We start from the raw sequence: 17,146 nt of genomic DNA, 5'->3' as shown, positions 1-17,146 counted from the left end.
TTTGTTTTCATCTGTCAGCTCCAGCATTATAATCAAATCCTCATTTCTGACCCTGCATTACTCACACATGGTGTCATTACATGCTTTTCTATAAACCCCACCAAATATTTCACATTGACATGACCTTTGTTTATCTCCTGCACCAGCTGCTCCACATGATACCAGCGGTGTTTTGGTTGATCCTGCTCCATTGTGACCCGACAGTTCTGTGAACATGGACTGAAGGACTTCTGTTTCACTCATTTTAAAGACTTTACTGTTGGTTTAAAGGTCTGGCAATGCAGTCAGGATGGTTGAAGATTAGATGCCTTGCTCAAGGACACTTAGAAAACGATGTGGTTGTGTTGTTATAGATTGTATTGGAATAAATGTATTTTTATGTCTAGATCCATTTACTTTTACTTTACTTTTATTTCCATTTTATGCATTTCTATATTTTTAGTCCACTAGATCTCAGGAGGTTGTTTTGTACTTTTACTTTACTATGTTGAATACACAGCTATAGTTACTTTTCAGGTTTGCAATGTGATTGATTCAACCACCCAACTGTATATAAAGTAATTAAATTATCTCCACTTTGGCAGCACTAAAACAACACTATTACAAAAATATATAAACATATGATAAATATACCATTCTCATTGCTGCCTTTACGAGTTATTTTACTTTTGCCACTTTGATACTTCTTTAATACTCATATACATTTATTTAAGTGACAATTTTTGGGGTATATTTATATTGCTATTTTTACTTCAGTAAAGATGGCAATTCTACTTCCACCACTTTGCAGTCCAACACAACAACACCATTAACTACAGCCTCAGAAAGGTGACACAGTCTCAAAAAAAAACTAAATATAAGCCTCTAAAAGGAAATATTGCAAGATATTTGTATTGAAGTGCATTACACGGTAGAGATGTACCTAATAAACTGGTAACTCTGAATATACTCTAAAAATGCTACTTTTAGCGAAGCAACATTTTACATTTTTCAGTCCGTCGGTCTTTAAGAGTGAGGTTACTACCACAAAACATCGGTTATTAATTACAGCCTTGACTGGATGTTGTACAAAAAGCAAATTGTGATGAATTCTTAACGGATACACAATCTTTAGAACATATTAAAAAGGTAATATACGACTCACAACAGAAAACTCAAAGGGATTTAGACACATCAATATGGAGCTGAATGGGAAAGTAATTTATGAGAAAGGTCAATAGCTGTTTGTGTTTGCAGCCTCCAGCGATCTCATAAATCCGTCATTTAAAACTTAACGAGATGATTTTCTAGTCATTAGTACATCCTTATTCTGTTTGCTCTGTTTTTTATCATCTGAAATGCCAACTCTCTCTTTCACTGGTACTTATTGACCTGAAAAACATCATATATCTCATGTTTTCTTACTCTGTCCATATGAAATTCAACTCTATTGACTCCTATGGTGTAATGGTTTACCTCAAATCATGACCTCAAACAAACAGTAATTGTTCCTCTGTTTCTTAGTCTAATGCAGTTGAGTTGAAACTCTTTAATGCTAATTATTTGCGAATGAGCCAAACCAGGATAGTAAACATGCCAAAAACGGTTAGCATTAAGCTCAAAGCACTGTGCTGAATTGTTTCACAATCTTGTCAGCACTGGTGTGTGTGCATTGCCGACTACTTTTTGTATATATTTGCTTGAGAAGATGTGTCAAAGCTGGCGTTAAAGGTAAACTCTAAGAAAATGGAGGACAATCGGACTGAATTTGTAAGTGTTCTTCTAGTCTGCCTTGATACAATAGAATATTTTAACACTTTTCAAGTTACAAAGTGTAATTATTTAGAGAAATTATCAGAAAGTGATGAACAAAAATAATGTTGATACAGTAATAATGAAAGGTTTGAATATCTTATACATAGTAAAACAAGTAGAGTAAAAGCAGAAGAATAACTGGTTGGGAAAAAGCAATCTCTGTTGAAAACCCCCATGTTTTTTAGAGAGATTTGAAAGAAAAACGAGAGCTAGTATTCCAGAGTGATTCCAAAGGCTCGGTCTCTTCTGTTTTTTAGACTTGACCTAGGAATTACTGACAGACCTCTGTTGGAGGATTTCAGGCAGCGTTTAGGCTCGTAAGGGGTTAGTTAGTCAATATTACAATCAAGGGCCAACCCTCAATGTGCTTTAAAGTGCTTCTAAAACAAAAGGTAACCAGTGTTGAGATGCTAAAATATGAAGATTACACCCAGATTTATGCAAACGTTGATAATGGCTTCAGAATGATCTGTTTAACCGGAGAAAGTTTTGACTGAGTCAGTTTTTAACATCTGTAAGTCAGGATTGTGTTTTGTTCAGTTGTTTTATGTTGCTGGAGTCAAATGAGAAATAGATCTGGGAGTCGTCAGCGTAAAAAACAAAAACTGATGTTGTGAGAATGTTGTGTTTAAAGGGACAAAACATATTTATCCTCTTACTTGTACGACTTGAACTACACGTGAAAGTGTCTGACAACAAGGTCTGTGGAATATCTTGAGAAACAAGGTCATGATTTCTGGAAAGAAAAGTTGCTGCTGAGTTTTTCCAAATGTATGTTTTTGGCGCTTTGAGCACCACAAGCTGAGTCCCATCTAGTCTCATTATATTTGAGAGAAGGCAGACATCTCTACAGCCGATATCTCCAAAACTAGCCAACTCACATCACAATAATCTAGATTGATCAATGGCACTACAGCTCAGAGGCAAAATATGTATTCAAGATTTGTTCGTAAATTGTCCATTTGATAGTTTTAAACAACAGGCTTTTCGGAATAAAATCCTCCAGTGGGAGAAAAGTTCTGCTCTTCCAAATACACATTAGACTTGGCTGCACATGTATGTTTAAACAGATCACTTTCTGCGATGTGCGAGGGAAAAAAATAAAAAATTCAACAAGCCCAAACCGGTCAAGATCTAACACTGTATTCGTCAGTTTCGTTCGTGTTGCTCAGGACGAAAATAATGCCAAAGGAAGGTCAGTTAGGATCCTTTTTTCATGATGTACACACAAATTAAATGCAACAGTCAGAACAAGTGACGTAGTATTTAATATCCAAGAATTTTGGTGGATGTGCCCAACAAACACAGGACTTTCAAACACAACTGTACGTAGTTATTTTAAGCTCAACCATGATGCTTTTCCACAACCTAACTAAGTGTTTTTTGTTGCCCAAACCTTACTTTCCCTTTTAACCTTATGTCTTACCGAAAGAGTCGCACCGAGAAAATACAGACAATTCGTGTCCCTGTGCATAAAACAGGTGTATTTTCTCACTATATTACAAACTGCCATTAGACCGGTTGCAAGGACACATACAACTGGCTAAAGAGTTACAGTACAAATTAATAAATACACAAGGAAGTTGAAATGATACACATAAATATTAGAATCAATATGTATGTGTGCATGTGACAGGTGTCAGAATTAAAATTAAGTCATCAACAACCATTAGCATGCTAAAAGACAGTGAAAAAAAATTCACATTCTCATCTCAGAGCCGGCGATGTCTCCAATTTACTTGTTTTCTCCGACCAACAGTCAGAAAATCAAAGATATTCGAAGCGTTTGAGCGTCGAAACAAAGCCATGTTTGCTTCACAGATTACTAAAACTACTGACTATCGATTATCAGAACTGTGGCAAATACATTTTCTGTCAATTGACTAATCAATTAATTGTTGCAGCTCATAGTTTATAATAATGCAAGCACACTGAAGGTGTTGCTCTGCACCTTAAACATAATGCAATATGTTTGGAAAGGTGAAGTCATATTTGGGCACTCTTGGACTGCACACACACACACACACACACACACACACACACACACACACACACACACACACACACACACACACACACACACACACACACACACACACACACACACACACACAGACACACACATTATGAAAGGCAGATATTGCCCATGGGGAAATGTTCTTTACAGAGAGAGACATGAAAGAGTTTAAGAGTAAAAGGCCTTTTCCATTTTCTCTCAACATGTGTGTAAGATTTCCATCCAATCATCCACACACATAAAACCAGAGCTGACAGAGTTTCCTCTTTCCATTCCTCTCTGTCTTAGATCTTCACCAAACAAAATGCAGATGAAGTGACATGATCTTGTTTCCCTTAACTTTCCCTGACTCACACGTGTGCACATGAATATTCAACACCCATGCTGACACTCACACACACACACACACATTCACGTCACATTCACATCCATCCTCCATCACTCACCCTGGCTGTTGGATCCCCCCTCTCCCTCCTCGGAGTCCGTCATGTTGTTCAGCATCCTCTCTCTCTCTCTCTCTCTCTCTCTCTCTCTCTCTCTCTCTCCCTCTCTCTCTCCCTCTCTCTCTCTCTCCTCCTCAGGTTGTGCACACTGACTCCCGATCTCGTTGCTTAGAAAAAGGTTAAAGCTGGATGCTGGACAGACTGGGAGCCAACAGCGAGATGCTGCTTCTACTTTTGCGTCTCACTTGCTCTTTTCTCTTGGTAGCTCAGTAAAAAAATATAAAAAAGAAGTAGTGTTTCATCCTTTCTTGCACTTGTCTTGTCTGTTGCGTGATGCCATGTGCCTCTCTTTTCGGGAGGAGGATGGAGAGACTGAGAGAGGCTGCAGGGGAGTTTGGATGATGGTGCTTGGTGTCACTCACATGCACGCTCTCCGTCTCTCCCCTAGTCAGTTTAAGCCCAATGGCTAAATTCATCATGTATTCAGGAGGTATTATCCCTCCCTCTCTCTCTTCCCTCCCTCCCTCCCTCCCTCATGCACGTTCATCATCATCATCCATCTCATCATGAAAAAAAAAGGGATAGATGGAGAGGGATTGAGAGACAGAGGGGACGCATGTCAGATGACAAAGTACTGCCTCCTGAGATTAAGCAGCTCTCTTTTGATGTTCTTTTTCAAATGGAGAATGCGATTCCATTTCATTACTGTGTATTCATCCCCTCTTTTGTTATTTTCCCCTCACCCTGCTTCTCTCTTTTATATATTTTTTTCCTGCGTGGCCGAGGCCCATTATCTGTAGAAGGGCTGCAGGCAGCACTTGTATAACTCATTGAAATTAAAATGCAGCACTGTTACCTCACAGACTGGTTGACCTTCCATGGTCTGACCTGCTGGGCAAGATTTCTTTTCAAAATTTTACCTTTAATGTATGCTTTTCAATTTAAGTCTTTATCTAAGTGAAAAAAAATGAAATTATAAGACAGGCACTTGACTGCTCTTGGAGGATTTATAGACAGTGAAGGGAATCGTACATTAGTAGTCCTTTTATTATTCCTTCTTACTGGTTCTTCTTGATATAAGAGCCCCATTTGATCACGCTGTGGTGAAACATGTAGTTGGTAGCTCTGGAAAGGCCCCTCAACTTTATTTATTTTTTATTTATTTAACAGGGATACAGCATGTTTCAAATCCCATTACATTACCCATGGTGTTTTAATCTTGCATTGAATATTACAGAAAACACATTTTTTATTAATCCTATTTAAATGTTATTTATTCCTAATATTTTGCCCTGTTTTATTGAATTTTAATATTTTGTTTTCTATCTAGTACTTTGTTTAAATTATATTTTTTTCCATTTTTTTTTATTTTAGTTGCATTGTTTGTTTGAAATGTGCTGTACAAATAAAGTTTATTATTATTTTTATTGTCACTAAATTGTATGGATTTTCATTTAAAAAAGGAAAAATTAACAATGCATTCAGAAGTTATATCAAATGACCCACGCTTTCTTTTCTATTTGAACACTTCACACCTCAGACAAGTATTTTACAAAGACAATGAGTATGATTTCCATCAATAATTTGCAATTATCAGGGTAGATGTCCCTGAGCGCCAGTGACCTCTCAATTAGTAAAGACGGCAGCATCATGCAGCCAAGGAGAGGTGGCTTAATGAAAAATAATGATAGATTGTGATGAATGAGGTAGTGCTGGTTGATTTGGACAAAGAGGACAAAGGGACAAAATAGGAAGAAGATTAGATGAGTCAAATGCTGGGAGGCTGGACGATGAGGCAAAAAATATATGGACATATTGGTGGCTGTAAAAAAACAAAAACTGCATGCTTTGGATTATACATTCTTGTATGATGCGTGTATGAAGTTGTAAGAGCATCATTAATCCACACCACCTGCCTAGCAACAAAAAATAACATAGCCTAAAACACAACTGGCATTTAATGGATGAAAGCTTGTTTTTTCAAACCATTAGTAGTTCTTTGCTTGACATTACGTCACAGTGAACTGTGCGTCAAATTAGATGTTCTCTGAGTTTTGACAGATGTTCAGAGATACTTTATCCTCACTGGCGTTAAACCAACTCATGGTGCTCTGGCCTCTACAATATATTAAACAGTAGCTTCAATATAATTACTGAATGAGACGTGAGAAAGCCTTAAGAATATCTGAGTGACAGGAAGATGAAGCAGGAGAAAAGAGTATTGTAGGGAAGGAGAATTGTGCTGAAATGGTCAGTAAATGGAAGCTAGAACAGGGCTAGTGGGTCACAAGAGGGAAAAGACACAATTTATAAGAATAATCAACCTTTTTTTCTATATAATCTGAGAAAATACAATGATATTTAGGTTAACAGTACAAGCTGGGACATTTCACTGGTATTTATTGACCTGAAAAACATCATATATCTCATGTTTTCTTACTCTGTCCATATGAAATTCAACTCTTGCTGCAATGCGCTACAAATCCAGGCTGCTAACAAAACCAAACACTGGTTGGCTTCCATTATTTAAACCTCCCAGTAGCTTTTTTAACTGGTCCAGTTTAGTAGATAAACTAACCAGTGACTTATGATCACTTTATTTTGCAATTATCTGGGAAATATGACACAAAAGAGTTTCAAAATGAGGAGTGAACGCCCCACTGAATGCGACATAGCGAATGTCTCCATTTAATCATGGGGTCTTTAAATCTTGCACAGCATCTTGATTATTGTGCTAGCATGAGATCATAGCAAGAATTACAGGATAACATACCCCCAGAAATCTGTCTTGTCAGGCTTTAAGTAATGCGTGTGTGTCTGGTAACGCAAGAGGATGGACCAATCAGAGAGGAGAGGAGCTACTGGCGTCACCTTTTAACAAACGCTATGTTTCCATCCAAATGTAGGGCCAATTTTAACCAAAATGTCTGGAAAATCTGCAAAACACAACGTAAATGAATTTGCAGCTGTTGCAATAGGAGCTTTCCATAAACCTTGCATGGCAGCTCACTGCAGGCGGTACTTCACTAATGCTCTGGTTTTGTCCGGTAGTCTCCTTCGTCCAGAAAGCTGTCTTATTGATGAATGTGAAGTGATTTCACATTGTGCAGAAGTAGGGAGACATAGGATTTGTTTTGAAATACAGAGGTCCTGACTTGGATGATCTCACAGCTGACTGCGGCCATGAGGTGATAAATGATTGATTCGTCTTGGATTTAGACTTTACGGCTGCTTCTTCATAAGATTTACACCTGGTCTCAGCGAGAAGAGGGCCGAAACCAAGACCGGACCCCTGATGTCTTTATATCGTCTCTGTAGTTGATTAAATGCTTTAGTGGACGTATAAATCACATGGTTCACGTGTCATGATTCACTGGCCGAGCCTGTTTTCATGGCACTTTAATAAATATACGCCTAACCAAATTTTCTGCCTAAGTCAAGCCTAAAAACGTTTTTTCTTTTAATATTTTGAAATTCAACTCAGGGATGAAAATGCACATATTGTGAAAAATGCTAAACCTTTGCTTTTATACACATCCAGCAGATGAGGAACAACATCATTATTCAAAGAGTCGCAATCATGGCATGCTGACGGATCTAAATCCAATATTCACTCTCTGTTACTCTCTGTTTTGATCTCAAAATATGTCTGTTGAGCTGCTAAATGCTTCTCCATGTTCAGCAGGTAGTTGCTAACTGTATTTGTCTTCTGTTTGATGCTTTCCAGGTAATATACAGATGTTTTTAGAGATTTTTTCTCTGAAACAGCTACCTGCTATGGCCAAAAAAACAATAATATGAGAATGATGACAGTGAAAACAACTTGAAGGCTGTAAAAAAAACTAAAACAATGTTCACAATTAGCTTTGGCGCTCCGTAAAGCTCGGGGGGAAACTCCAGAGTTGGGTTTTTCACACCAGTGACCCCTTTCACATCCACTTTCATCCCTTGTCTATATAAAAAAAATACTGATTACAGCAGCTTTATACAAATGCAATTTCAAGTAGAGCCCTCGCTCTTTGTCTCTATCCCATAATATTATTTCATAAACCATACTACGTCAGTATATAGGCTGCATGTACATAGTGTGCGTGCGGCCTAACTGACTGTTTCCCTGCCCTGTCACTGAGAGTGGGCTGTTGGCCGGCCTTTGATTGAGAGCCATCTTCATCTGGGCCAAGCGGCTTTAGCTCTTAACCCACGGGCACCACCCTCCCTCCCTTTCTCCCTTTCTCCCTCCCTCCCTCCCTCCCTCTCCGCCTTCTGGCTGCTGCTGCAACTGTCCATGTGGCTCTCAGTACGATTGACACATTCATTCACACCTATGTTGGAGTTGAAAAGCATGCAGGAACACCCAACGCACGAGCAAGTTACCTGCAAAGGAAGCTTTGCAAACACACACACACACACACACACACACACACACACACACACACACACACACACACACACACACACACACACACACACACACACACACACACACACACACACACACTAACACTCACACACATGCACGGACACTAACACACATGCACGGACAGGAACACAACGTAGTGAACTTTCCGATGCTCTAATCCTGCAGATTAAGGCCATGAAGCCCTGAATTTTTTTTCCCCTTTTCAAGCCTCACAGTTGTTTATTTACCATCTAACCTTCGATACACCTATTCAGCCGAAAAACTTAAATATGGACGCAAGGAACAAACAAAAAAAATCAGCAAAAAATGTTTTTTTTGGACACAATACTTTGTTTTTAGAATTAGTATACATTTCTATACATTTTGATTTACTGATATGTTCATATATAGATTTATTATCAATCAAAGGCTAAACAATCAGGCTCGTTTCAGAGAGAAGGTGAATACAGCTATATTAAGACTGAGAGCGTGAAAGAATTAGAGAGTTTTTAGAACATCAAAGCCTGTTCTCAAAATATGAGTATGAACCTTGACAGAAGCACAATATGTCTCTTTAAAAACGTGTCTGGATGAAAATCAGGATGGCTCTTCATCAGACGAGGTGAAGAGTTCATCAGCCCCTCCGAGCCTCGCTTCTCTTCATCTTTTGTACTAAATTATGTTCATGTCTTCTTTCATGTGGAAGAATAGAGAACGGGCTCACATATGGAATCAATAACATTGCCATATCAATAATGAGTGCTTATCTAATTAGAAAAAAACTTTTTTTGTGTGTATGTGTTATTTTTTTGCCACGTGTTTTTTTGCTGTTTTCTCTGCATGTTTTTTTTATTCCTCATTAGTGGTCGAGAATTACGGCATTTCTAAATAAAAGTTTACAGCACTTTGGGGTACAAATTCATGAGGCTCATCTCATTACACAACATTGAGATCCATTTGAGTATTATCTATATTTATATATAAACATAAATAGGCCTTTATAATAGTATATTGATACTGTATAATATTGTTGATATACTGTACAAATATCATATAGTATAATTCTTTTTAATATAAGGGGATGTTACGCAGAGCCTTGATATATATTCAGAGCAGTAAATTCAAGTAAAATACAGACTTCACTTATCCACTAATGTGAATGTGGCAAAGGAAACACAGATGGAGGGGGCTCATTTCTAAATCCCATGAGGTCCCCTGTTAACATTAGTCCCGTGTCAATAGGGCAAAGGACGTGTTGACACTTTTACGACGTAGGCTACTAATTGTACTTCTCCTAAATTGAGCACTAGCCGGAACAAGCCCTGACCTTGAAAGTCATCAATAAATTTAAACAAATTGGCCGTAAATTTAAGAGTTAAGAATTATGCGGGGAAGACAAACATCGGGCAGATTTCTTGCAACACAGAAGCACTAGAAGTCACACACACCCTGGGGTTAAGTAGCTTTAGACTTTATGTTTTTATGGTTTTGTCCCCTGATTAACCTCAGTTTGATCTTTGCCATTTGGATTCTACAATATTTCCCAGGGGGTCGTTCCAATAAAGCCGGGGGTTTCTGTATTGAACAGTATGGATTGGGCATATAAATATCAAGTATGCTGTTATAAAAATAAAAGGTTCTGCAAAATCCGTAATCTGTAATTCAGCCAGTCGTGGATCACTACGTTTGTAGAAAACATTATTTATATATCCCAATATTATAATAAAGGGTATATAATAAAACAATAGTGTGATTTTATTTGCAATATTTTATGGATACCCAAGATGATGATTTGTTCAGTTGTGACACTGAGGCTGAGATGTTTCCTTCTGAAACTAAAACTCACTTTATTTTTTGTCATGTCAGTCACGTCTAATTTTAAATGTTCCATAAAGACAAAGCAACCGCATCTAAAACAAAATTGAACATGCTGTATTCACGGCGGGCAGCTGTGATACATCTGTGACCCCAAATAATCCATCCATCTATCAATGATTCAGCAACGTCAATACCACAAGAACATAATCGCTGCCCAATGAAAATATTCTAAAACCTGCTGTTTCATCATAAATGTTCTTTTTTGGGGTCTCTAATCAGAGGGGTTAAGCAGTTTTTGATAGAGAAAATGTAAAATGGTGTAATCCTTTTTTTTTTTTTTTTTGCAGTGCAATCCTCTCAGCATGATGACGTTCTGTAGCCTGATGGATGGATCAGTGACTGGCAGCAGAGAGTTCACTTCATGTTTCCTGAAACTCAACATTCAACTGATTACTTATGCTAACATTGAGGGACTGTTATTCATCACCGCGATGAGCTGATACTATATTCAGTTAGCTTTATATTTAAGGGACCTTCTTGCTGAAAATCAATGCCATTGTAATGTCTGTGCAATAAATATGAAGCTAAAGTCAACAAGCTGGTTAGCTTAGCTTAGCACGGAGATCTTCAAAGTGGGAGGCCTACAGTTTCAGGGGAGGCTCAGTGAATGGAAATGAAACATTACAGTAGTTATTACATTATCGACGTAATCGATTCTTATCATATCAATTATGTAGACGCTGAAAATGTGTTAACATCAATATTTTAAATCAACGCATGAGCTGCTAAATATACTCATAAAGCCAAAAAGTTGTCCGCCTGCTAGATTAGAAATTCCACTGAACCGGTGTTCAAAGGGAAAATGGAGGGTTTTGATGTTGCAACGCTCAGAACACATGGTCTCCTTTGACAGTGTGGATGCTTGAACACAAACGTTTAGCTCTGACTTTTGCACCGGCTAGATCACACTGCACCACTTAAATCCTTATGTTCTGCCCGCCAGCAGTTTTTGGAGCTCCTGTACAGAAGCCCCAGATCAGAGGTAATCCGTTTCGGCCCTGCACTCATTCATCTACGCTCGAGCGCTATTTGAGAACTGTTCGAAGACCTGAGCGCAGATGCGTTCCAGATATCCAGCATGCTTAATATTTTATTGAACAGACACTTAGAACAATTCAGCTATACGGTCATGGCTAGGAGGTCTAACAGTGGTTCAAGAGTTTAGTAGAGTAGTTATATATGCCTCTCACAAACTGAACTGCTTGTTCCAGCTGCACATCATCTCTGAGACCTCGTTGGGGATTCCAGAAAAATTTATGTCACCAGTCAGTCGGGTCAAGACGTTAAAACCAAAGGTGACTTCTCTTTTGCTGTCCTAGCACCCAGAGTTTGGAACTACCTCCCACTTCAAATTAAGAACTGCTGTGTCCGTTGAAAAACATCTAAAAACTACTTGTTCAGGTTGTTTTTACTATAAATTCAAACATTTTCAAGTACAAGAGTCCATCTGTGTGGTAACTGGTTGCTTTCTGTGATACTAAGTGCAATGCGTTTGTATGTCAGTTGGATTTTCTTGTATGCACTTGTATGCACTAAAAACAATTATAATTCTATATTCACATACAGTTACATGACATGTATATGTTACTGTAAACCACTTTATCACCTGTGTTAAAAGGTACTGTACAAATACATATTTACTTAGTTACTTACTTACAGGCCTTGTGAAATGTGAGCCTGTATTACTGTTACTATTGCTTTAACTGTAAAGAGTTCCTGCTGTGCTGGCTGATGACCAACAGATGGCGGCACAGACTGTGTCTGTTTATTCCCAGACTACTCACTGTTGATTATTTGCACCTTTTCATTAGTGTGAATTACCATTTCCTCAGCTCTGTGCTGAGTCTTATGGTTTATAGACTTATTTTACACGTGGCAGTTCCTTTTCTTTCCAGGTTTTTTTCCCCTCTTGTTTGACATCTGCTTCATGTGAGTTTCTGCCTTTAGGTATTTACTGCTTTGCCCTCATGAAAGTCCCCTAGAATTTTAATTTGAACACTCATCTGGGAGGATTGTTGGGACTCATAACTACCCAAAGTTTGCGAAGATACTGTGAGAGAAGAGACATCTTTTCATCTCTGCGTTGTTTCACGGCAAGCCAAAAAAACCTGGCAGTGATCACGTAACGTCATCACCAAATGGGAATATTATTTATTCATGATAAAAAGAAAACTGGTTTAATGGTTGTTTGCCTTTTTGTAATTTTTATGAACCACATTACAAGTTCAAACCGCTGTCAGTGGATTATCAGATACTATAAAAAATAAAAACATGCAGCTGGTGACGACAGACCGAAAAGCAGACGAACCAGATTTATATTTTCTATAACCACTTCCAAATAATTTTGATCTTCTCATCCTCTCAGCTGTAAACTGGTCCGGCAGTGACGCAGGATGACCTCAGTAAGCTCAAAAGAAGCATCGCCGCACAGCCGTTACGCAATCATCAAGTCTGTTATCTAAATTGAAACCGATGCAAGTGGAACATTTTTGAAAAAACAAACTAAATAAACAAACAACATGATTCAACATAACACATGCAACAACAACAAAAAAGAGTTGTTGATGAAAGTGCAATCAACTGAGCAATTTCTCAAACATTGGAGGCAAAATAGTTACACAAACAGACAACGAAGTTTGATTTCTCACATCTTTTGAATTGATTTTATGGACAGCAAACTAAAGACTTCAAGCCTCCATGGATTGTAAACAAACTGCAGCTTTTACTGTAACAGGAAATGTGAAACAGAGATAATCTGCCATGCACAACAAAAATTACACCGCAACCACCAACATCATTAACCTCGGTGCCAAATGGAGATTTCAGAAATGTTTAAAAACATCTTTCTTAATGACATGGCTTACAGCCTTATGTAACCTCTGGGCCGCTCGGTAATCAAAGTCTTATTTTTGTGCGGCGTTGTCAGTTTGACATTAGAGAACTCGAATATCTCCTCGGTGGGCGGCTGCCGGGAGGAGCGGGGACCCCTGCTGCACGCCGAGCTGAGTAGAGCCAGATCTCTGAGGGGAAGTCTGGAAAGACTTCAGAATCATATGTGTGAATTATTAGATGACCCTCCATGCAGACATCAAGTCCTCTCCAGATGAGACCTTCTACTTGATGAGAGCAGACCACTAAAACCCCGGTTTCCACGACAATGGGGCACCATGTGTTAGAGCGACCAGCACACGTGTCTGAAAGGGTTTCTCTTCCTCTCTCTTCTTTCAGCCAATAAGTGTTTATTTGTTTTCAGTAAGACGCATAACTCTGCTGTGAAATTCTCGACGTCCCACAAAACATTGGAACAGCATCGTCTCAGGGACGTCATATCTGCCTTAACCTTTGGCATTCTGACAAGTTGAATTGGGCCTTACTTTAACAACTTTATCTCACTCCACTCGTCATATTGTCAGCCTTTTGCGTGGACAGTTTGCTCATACTCTACGTTGTCAAACGTGGTTAATGATGTCAGACGGTGGCGGTTAGGTTAAGGCAACAAAACCACTAAGGGAGGTTTAGGAAAAACATCTTGGTTGGGCTTAAAACAACTTGTTACCCACTTAATGACCTAGGAAACCCCCTGAAATTCTTGATAGCAAAATTCCAGAGAGGGGGGGTCTTGAAGCAAGCCTGTCTTCACGTCTGTTTGTGGACCTTATTGGACCCCCTTTAGACAAATTTGTTCTAGTGCCTTTCATAAAAGACCTGGGTCTATATTGCGTATTGAGTCTGTGTAGGACTGCCACCGGGTGTTTCGCATGCTAGCGTAGCGCCTCAAGGTTTGTCAATCACGTTGAAGGTACACAGTCCATTTTTTATTGGATTAAATCCAACATGGCAGAACCAAGAAAAAAAAAAGACTGTATTTTAACTTCACCTTAATGCGGTTAGCTGTAGCCAACACAAACCCCAGCGCCTGGAGCTACAGCAGGCTGGCGCTAGGTTTTCCTGCACAATATATGTATTTGCCCACAAGCCAAAATGTTTCTTCAACATCGAAGCAGATGGGGCATCTGAACAGAGACCAGAGACCGTTAGAGAGCGAGTCTTTCTCGAAAGCGTAGGCGTAGCGTGTAAGTCGATGCATAATGCGCTGAATTGTAGCAGCATGTATCGTATTTACGTTAAATATGTAGTAGGCTGTTGTTCTACTGCTCAGTCTGGTTACCTCAAAGGTCAACAGAGTAAAAAGTTTGGACAGATGGAATCTCAGAACATGATGTGCAGAGATAAGGAGGGCACAAATAAACAGCCGTCCACTTACTGGAGGTTAATTTCCCAAATGTCAACTGCATTAAAGAGCTGATCCAAATCTGATCCTCAGACATCCAAATATAAACATTCGGATAATGGGAACATCTGACTCCAAAATTAGGCACACCTGTATTAAGGCCAAGAAAAGCCAAGTGACAATTAAACTGGACAGAGCCATGGAGGACTCTTCAGGTTACTCAATCAGAAAGTGAGCCATGAAGGAACTGCCTCCTTAAAACGCTTCCCTCAGGTCGTAGATTCAGAGGACCAGATTCTGAAGTTTAAGGTCAATAAGAGAAAAAACGCCTTTTTTCCTTGTGCAGTACCCCTTAAATTAGTTTGCACATACAATTAAGAATTTGATAGATTGTTGTATTGTAATATTGTATTCTGTATATTGGACGTAATATGTTTAGAGAAAAAAATGCTAGTTGTACATTTCAAATTTGAATATAATTTGTCTGATTCGTCTTATCTATACTCAAAACATAAATCTTCTAGTGCAAACGTATCATGAAGAACTCATACTGTACTTTAATATATTTAGTTAGATATTTTTTATGTGGATACAAACATATCACATATTTCTTAACATTAATGTTAGTTAAGCAATTATATTTTATTATTTAAGCACGCTTTACTAAGATTTACCCCATATATCATTTTTCTTTCACTTTTTGGATTATTTACTTTGGGACTGCATTCAATTTTTTTATTTCAAAGCTGTATTTTTCTTTCTTCACAAAATCTAAAACGACACTTCTCTCGTAGATAGCACTCCCCAACTACACCCCATAATCTTAAAAATCTTCAACAATATGCGCCAACCGATAATTATAATAATACTCTCAATAACTCAAAGATATTTGTAAAATACAAAAATATTAACAAGGCTAGAATAGGAACAAAAGTGTACTCTGCTACTTTCCCTTGCAGTGCTGTCAATCAATCCTAAAACAACTGACACAAATATATTGAAAGCCTTGAAATAAATACTTTTAGATATTAAAACAATAAAAAGTTACAAGAATGTATTTTATTTCCCGCCCCAAAAAACATTGTTGATTAATTGTGACAAGTTAAAAGCAGTAGTGCATGTTTGGTTCACAGCATGCACCGCAGATTTTTAATATATGTGTTTAATCAATCAATAGTTATTGATTAATTGAACCAGGTGCAATCATATTGGTGTTACATTGATGCCTTCTGTGACAGTAGTCCTTTTTCACTGCAGACTTTTGACTTGTCATATAAAAAGCACAGACGTTAGGCTACTAATAACATAAAGATGTCTCTATTCTAATAAGGACTGCTTCGACTCGACTGTGTGGGAAGCGTTCAGTGATGCCCATGGGGAGGACATCGACGGTCTCACAGACTACATAAACTTTTGTGTGGAGAACACCGTACCCACCAGGACTGTACGGTGTTTTTCCAACAGCAAACCCTGGATCAATCCTGAGATAAAGACCCTCCTCAAGGAGAAGAAGAGGGTCTTTAGATCAGGAAACAAGGAGGAGCTGAGGACTGTGCAGAGGGAGCTGAGGGGGAAGATCAGGGAGGGGAAGAACATCTACAGGACAAAGATGGAGGATCAGCTGCAGCAGAACATCAGCGGAGTCTGGAAGAGCCTCAAGGCCATGTCTGGCCACAAGGGGCCCAACCAACAGCCTGTGGGGGACCAACAGTGGGTGAATGATCTGAACTTATTCTTTAACAGATTTGATCAGCCATCCACCCCTCCCCCCACCCAGACCTCCCTGCCGCTGCAGCCCCCATCGTCTGCACCCCCTGTGGATTGCCCCCCCTCTTCTTCCTCCTCCTCCTCCACCCCCTTTTCCACAACACTCGGCTCCCCTCCACACTCCTCAAACACTGCACTCCACCCCACCCCCACCCCCACTCCAACAACCTACAGCACACAGCCCCCTTCCCCCAACTTGTCCCTCACAAATAACCAGATGAGAAAAGAACTGAGGAAGATAAAGGTGAGAAAGGCCACGGGTCCGGACGGCATCAGCTCAAGGCTCCTCAGATCCTGCGCAGACCAGCTGTGCAGGATAGTGGAGCACATCTTTAACTTGAGCTTGAAGCTGGGGAGGGTACCACAGCTATGGAAGACGTCCTGCGTGGTACCAGTCCCAAAGACCCCGGGGGCCAAGGACTTCAGCAGCTTCAGGCCGGTGGCATTAACATCCCACCTGATGAAGACCCTGGAGCGGCTGGTCCTTGGGCACCTCCGCCCCTGGTGATCTCATCTTTGGACCCACTTTAGTTCGCTTATCAATGTGGCATCGGGGTGGATGACAAAGACGCCTTTCTCACCTGGAAAAGGCTGGAAGCACTGTGAGAGTCATGTTC

General features: G+C 39.3%; 1 protein-coding gene across 1 annotated transcript in view; it reads right to left on the bottom strand.

The window, feature by feature from the left end:
- slc12a5b (solute carrier family 12 member 5b) overlaps nt 1-4,300 on the bottom strand; it is a 30,810-nt gene extending 26,510 nt beyond the window's left edge. The window contains exon 1 of the mRNA XM_054608769.1: nt 4,258-4,300. Coding sequence (XP_054464744.1) covers nt 4,258-4,300 — 43 coding nt within the window. The remainder of the gene's footprint in view (nt 1-4,257) is intronic.
- Between the last annotated feature and the right edge of the window lie 12,846 nt (nt 4,301-17,146).

The sequence above is a fragment of the Anoplopoma fimbria genome, chromosome 12 (assembly GCF_027596085.1).
Source record: "Anoplopoma fimbria isolate UVic2021 breed Golden Eagle Sablefish chromosome 12, Afim_UVic_2022, whole genome shotgun sequence".
Lineage (NCBI taxonomy): Eukaryota > Metazoa > Chordata > Actinopteri > Perciformes > Anoplopomatidae > Anoplopoma > Anoplopoma fimbria.
This window is presented reverse-complemented; position numbering and strand designations above follow the sequence as displayed.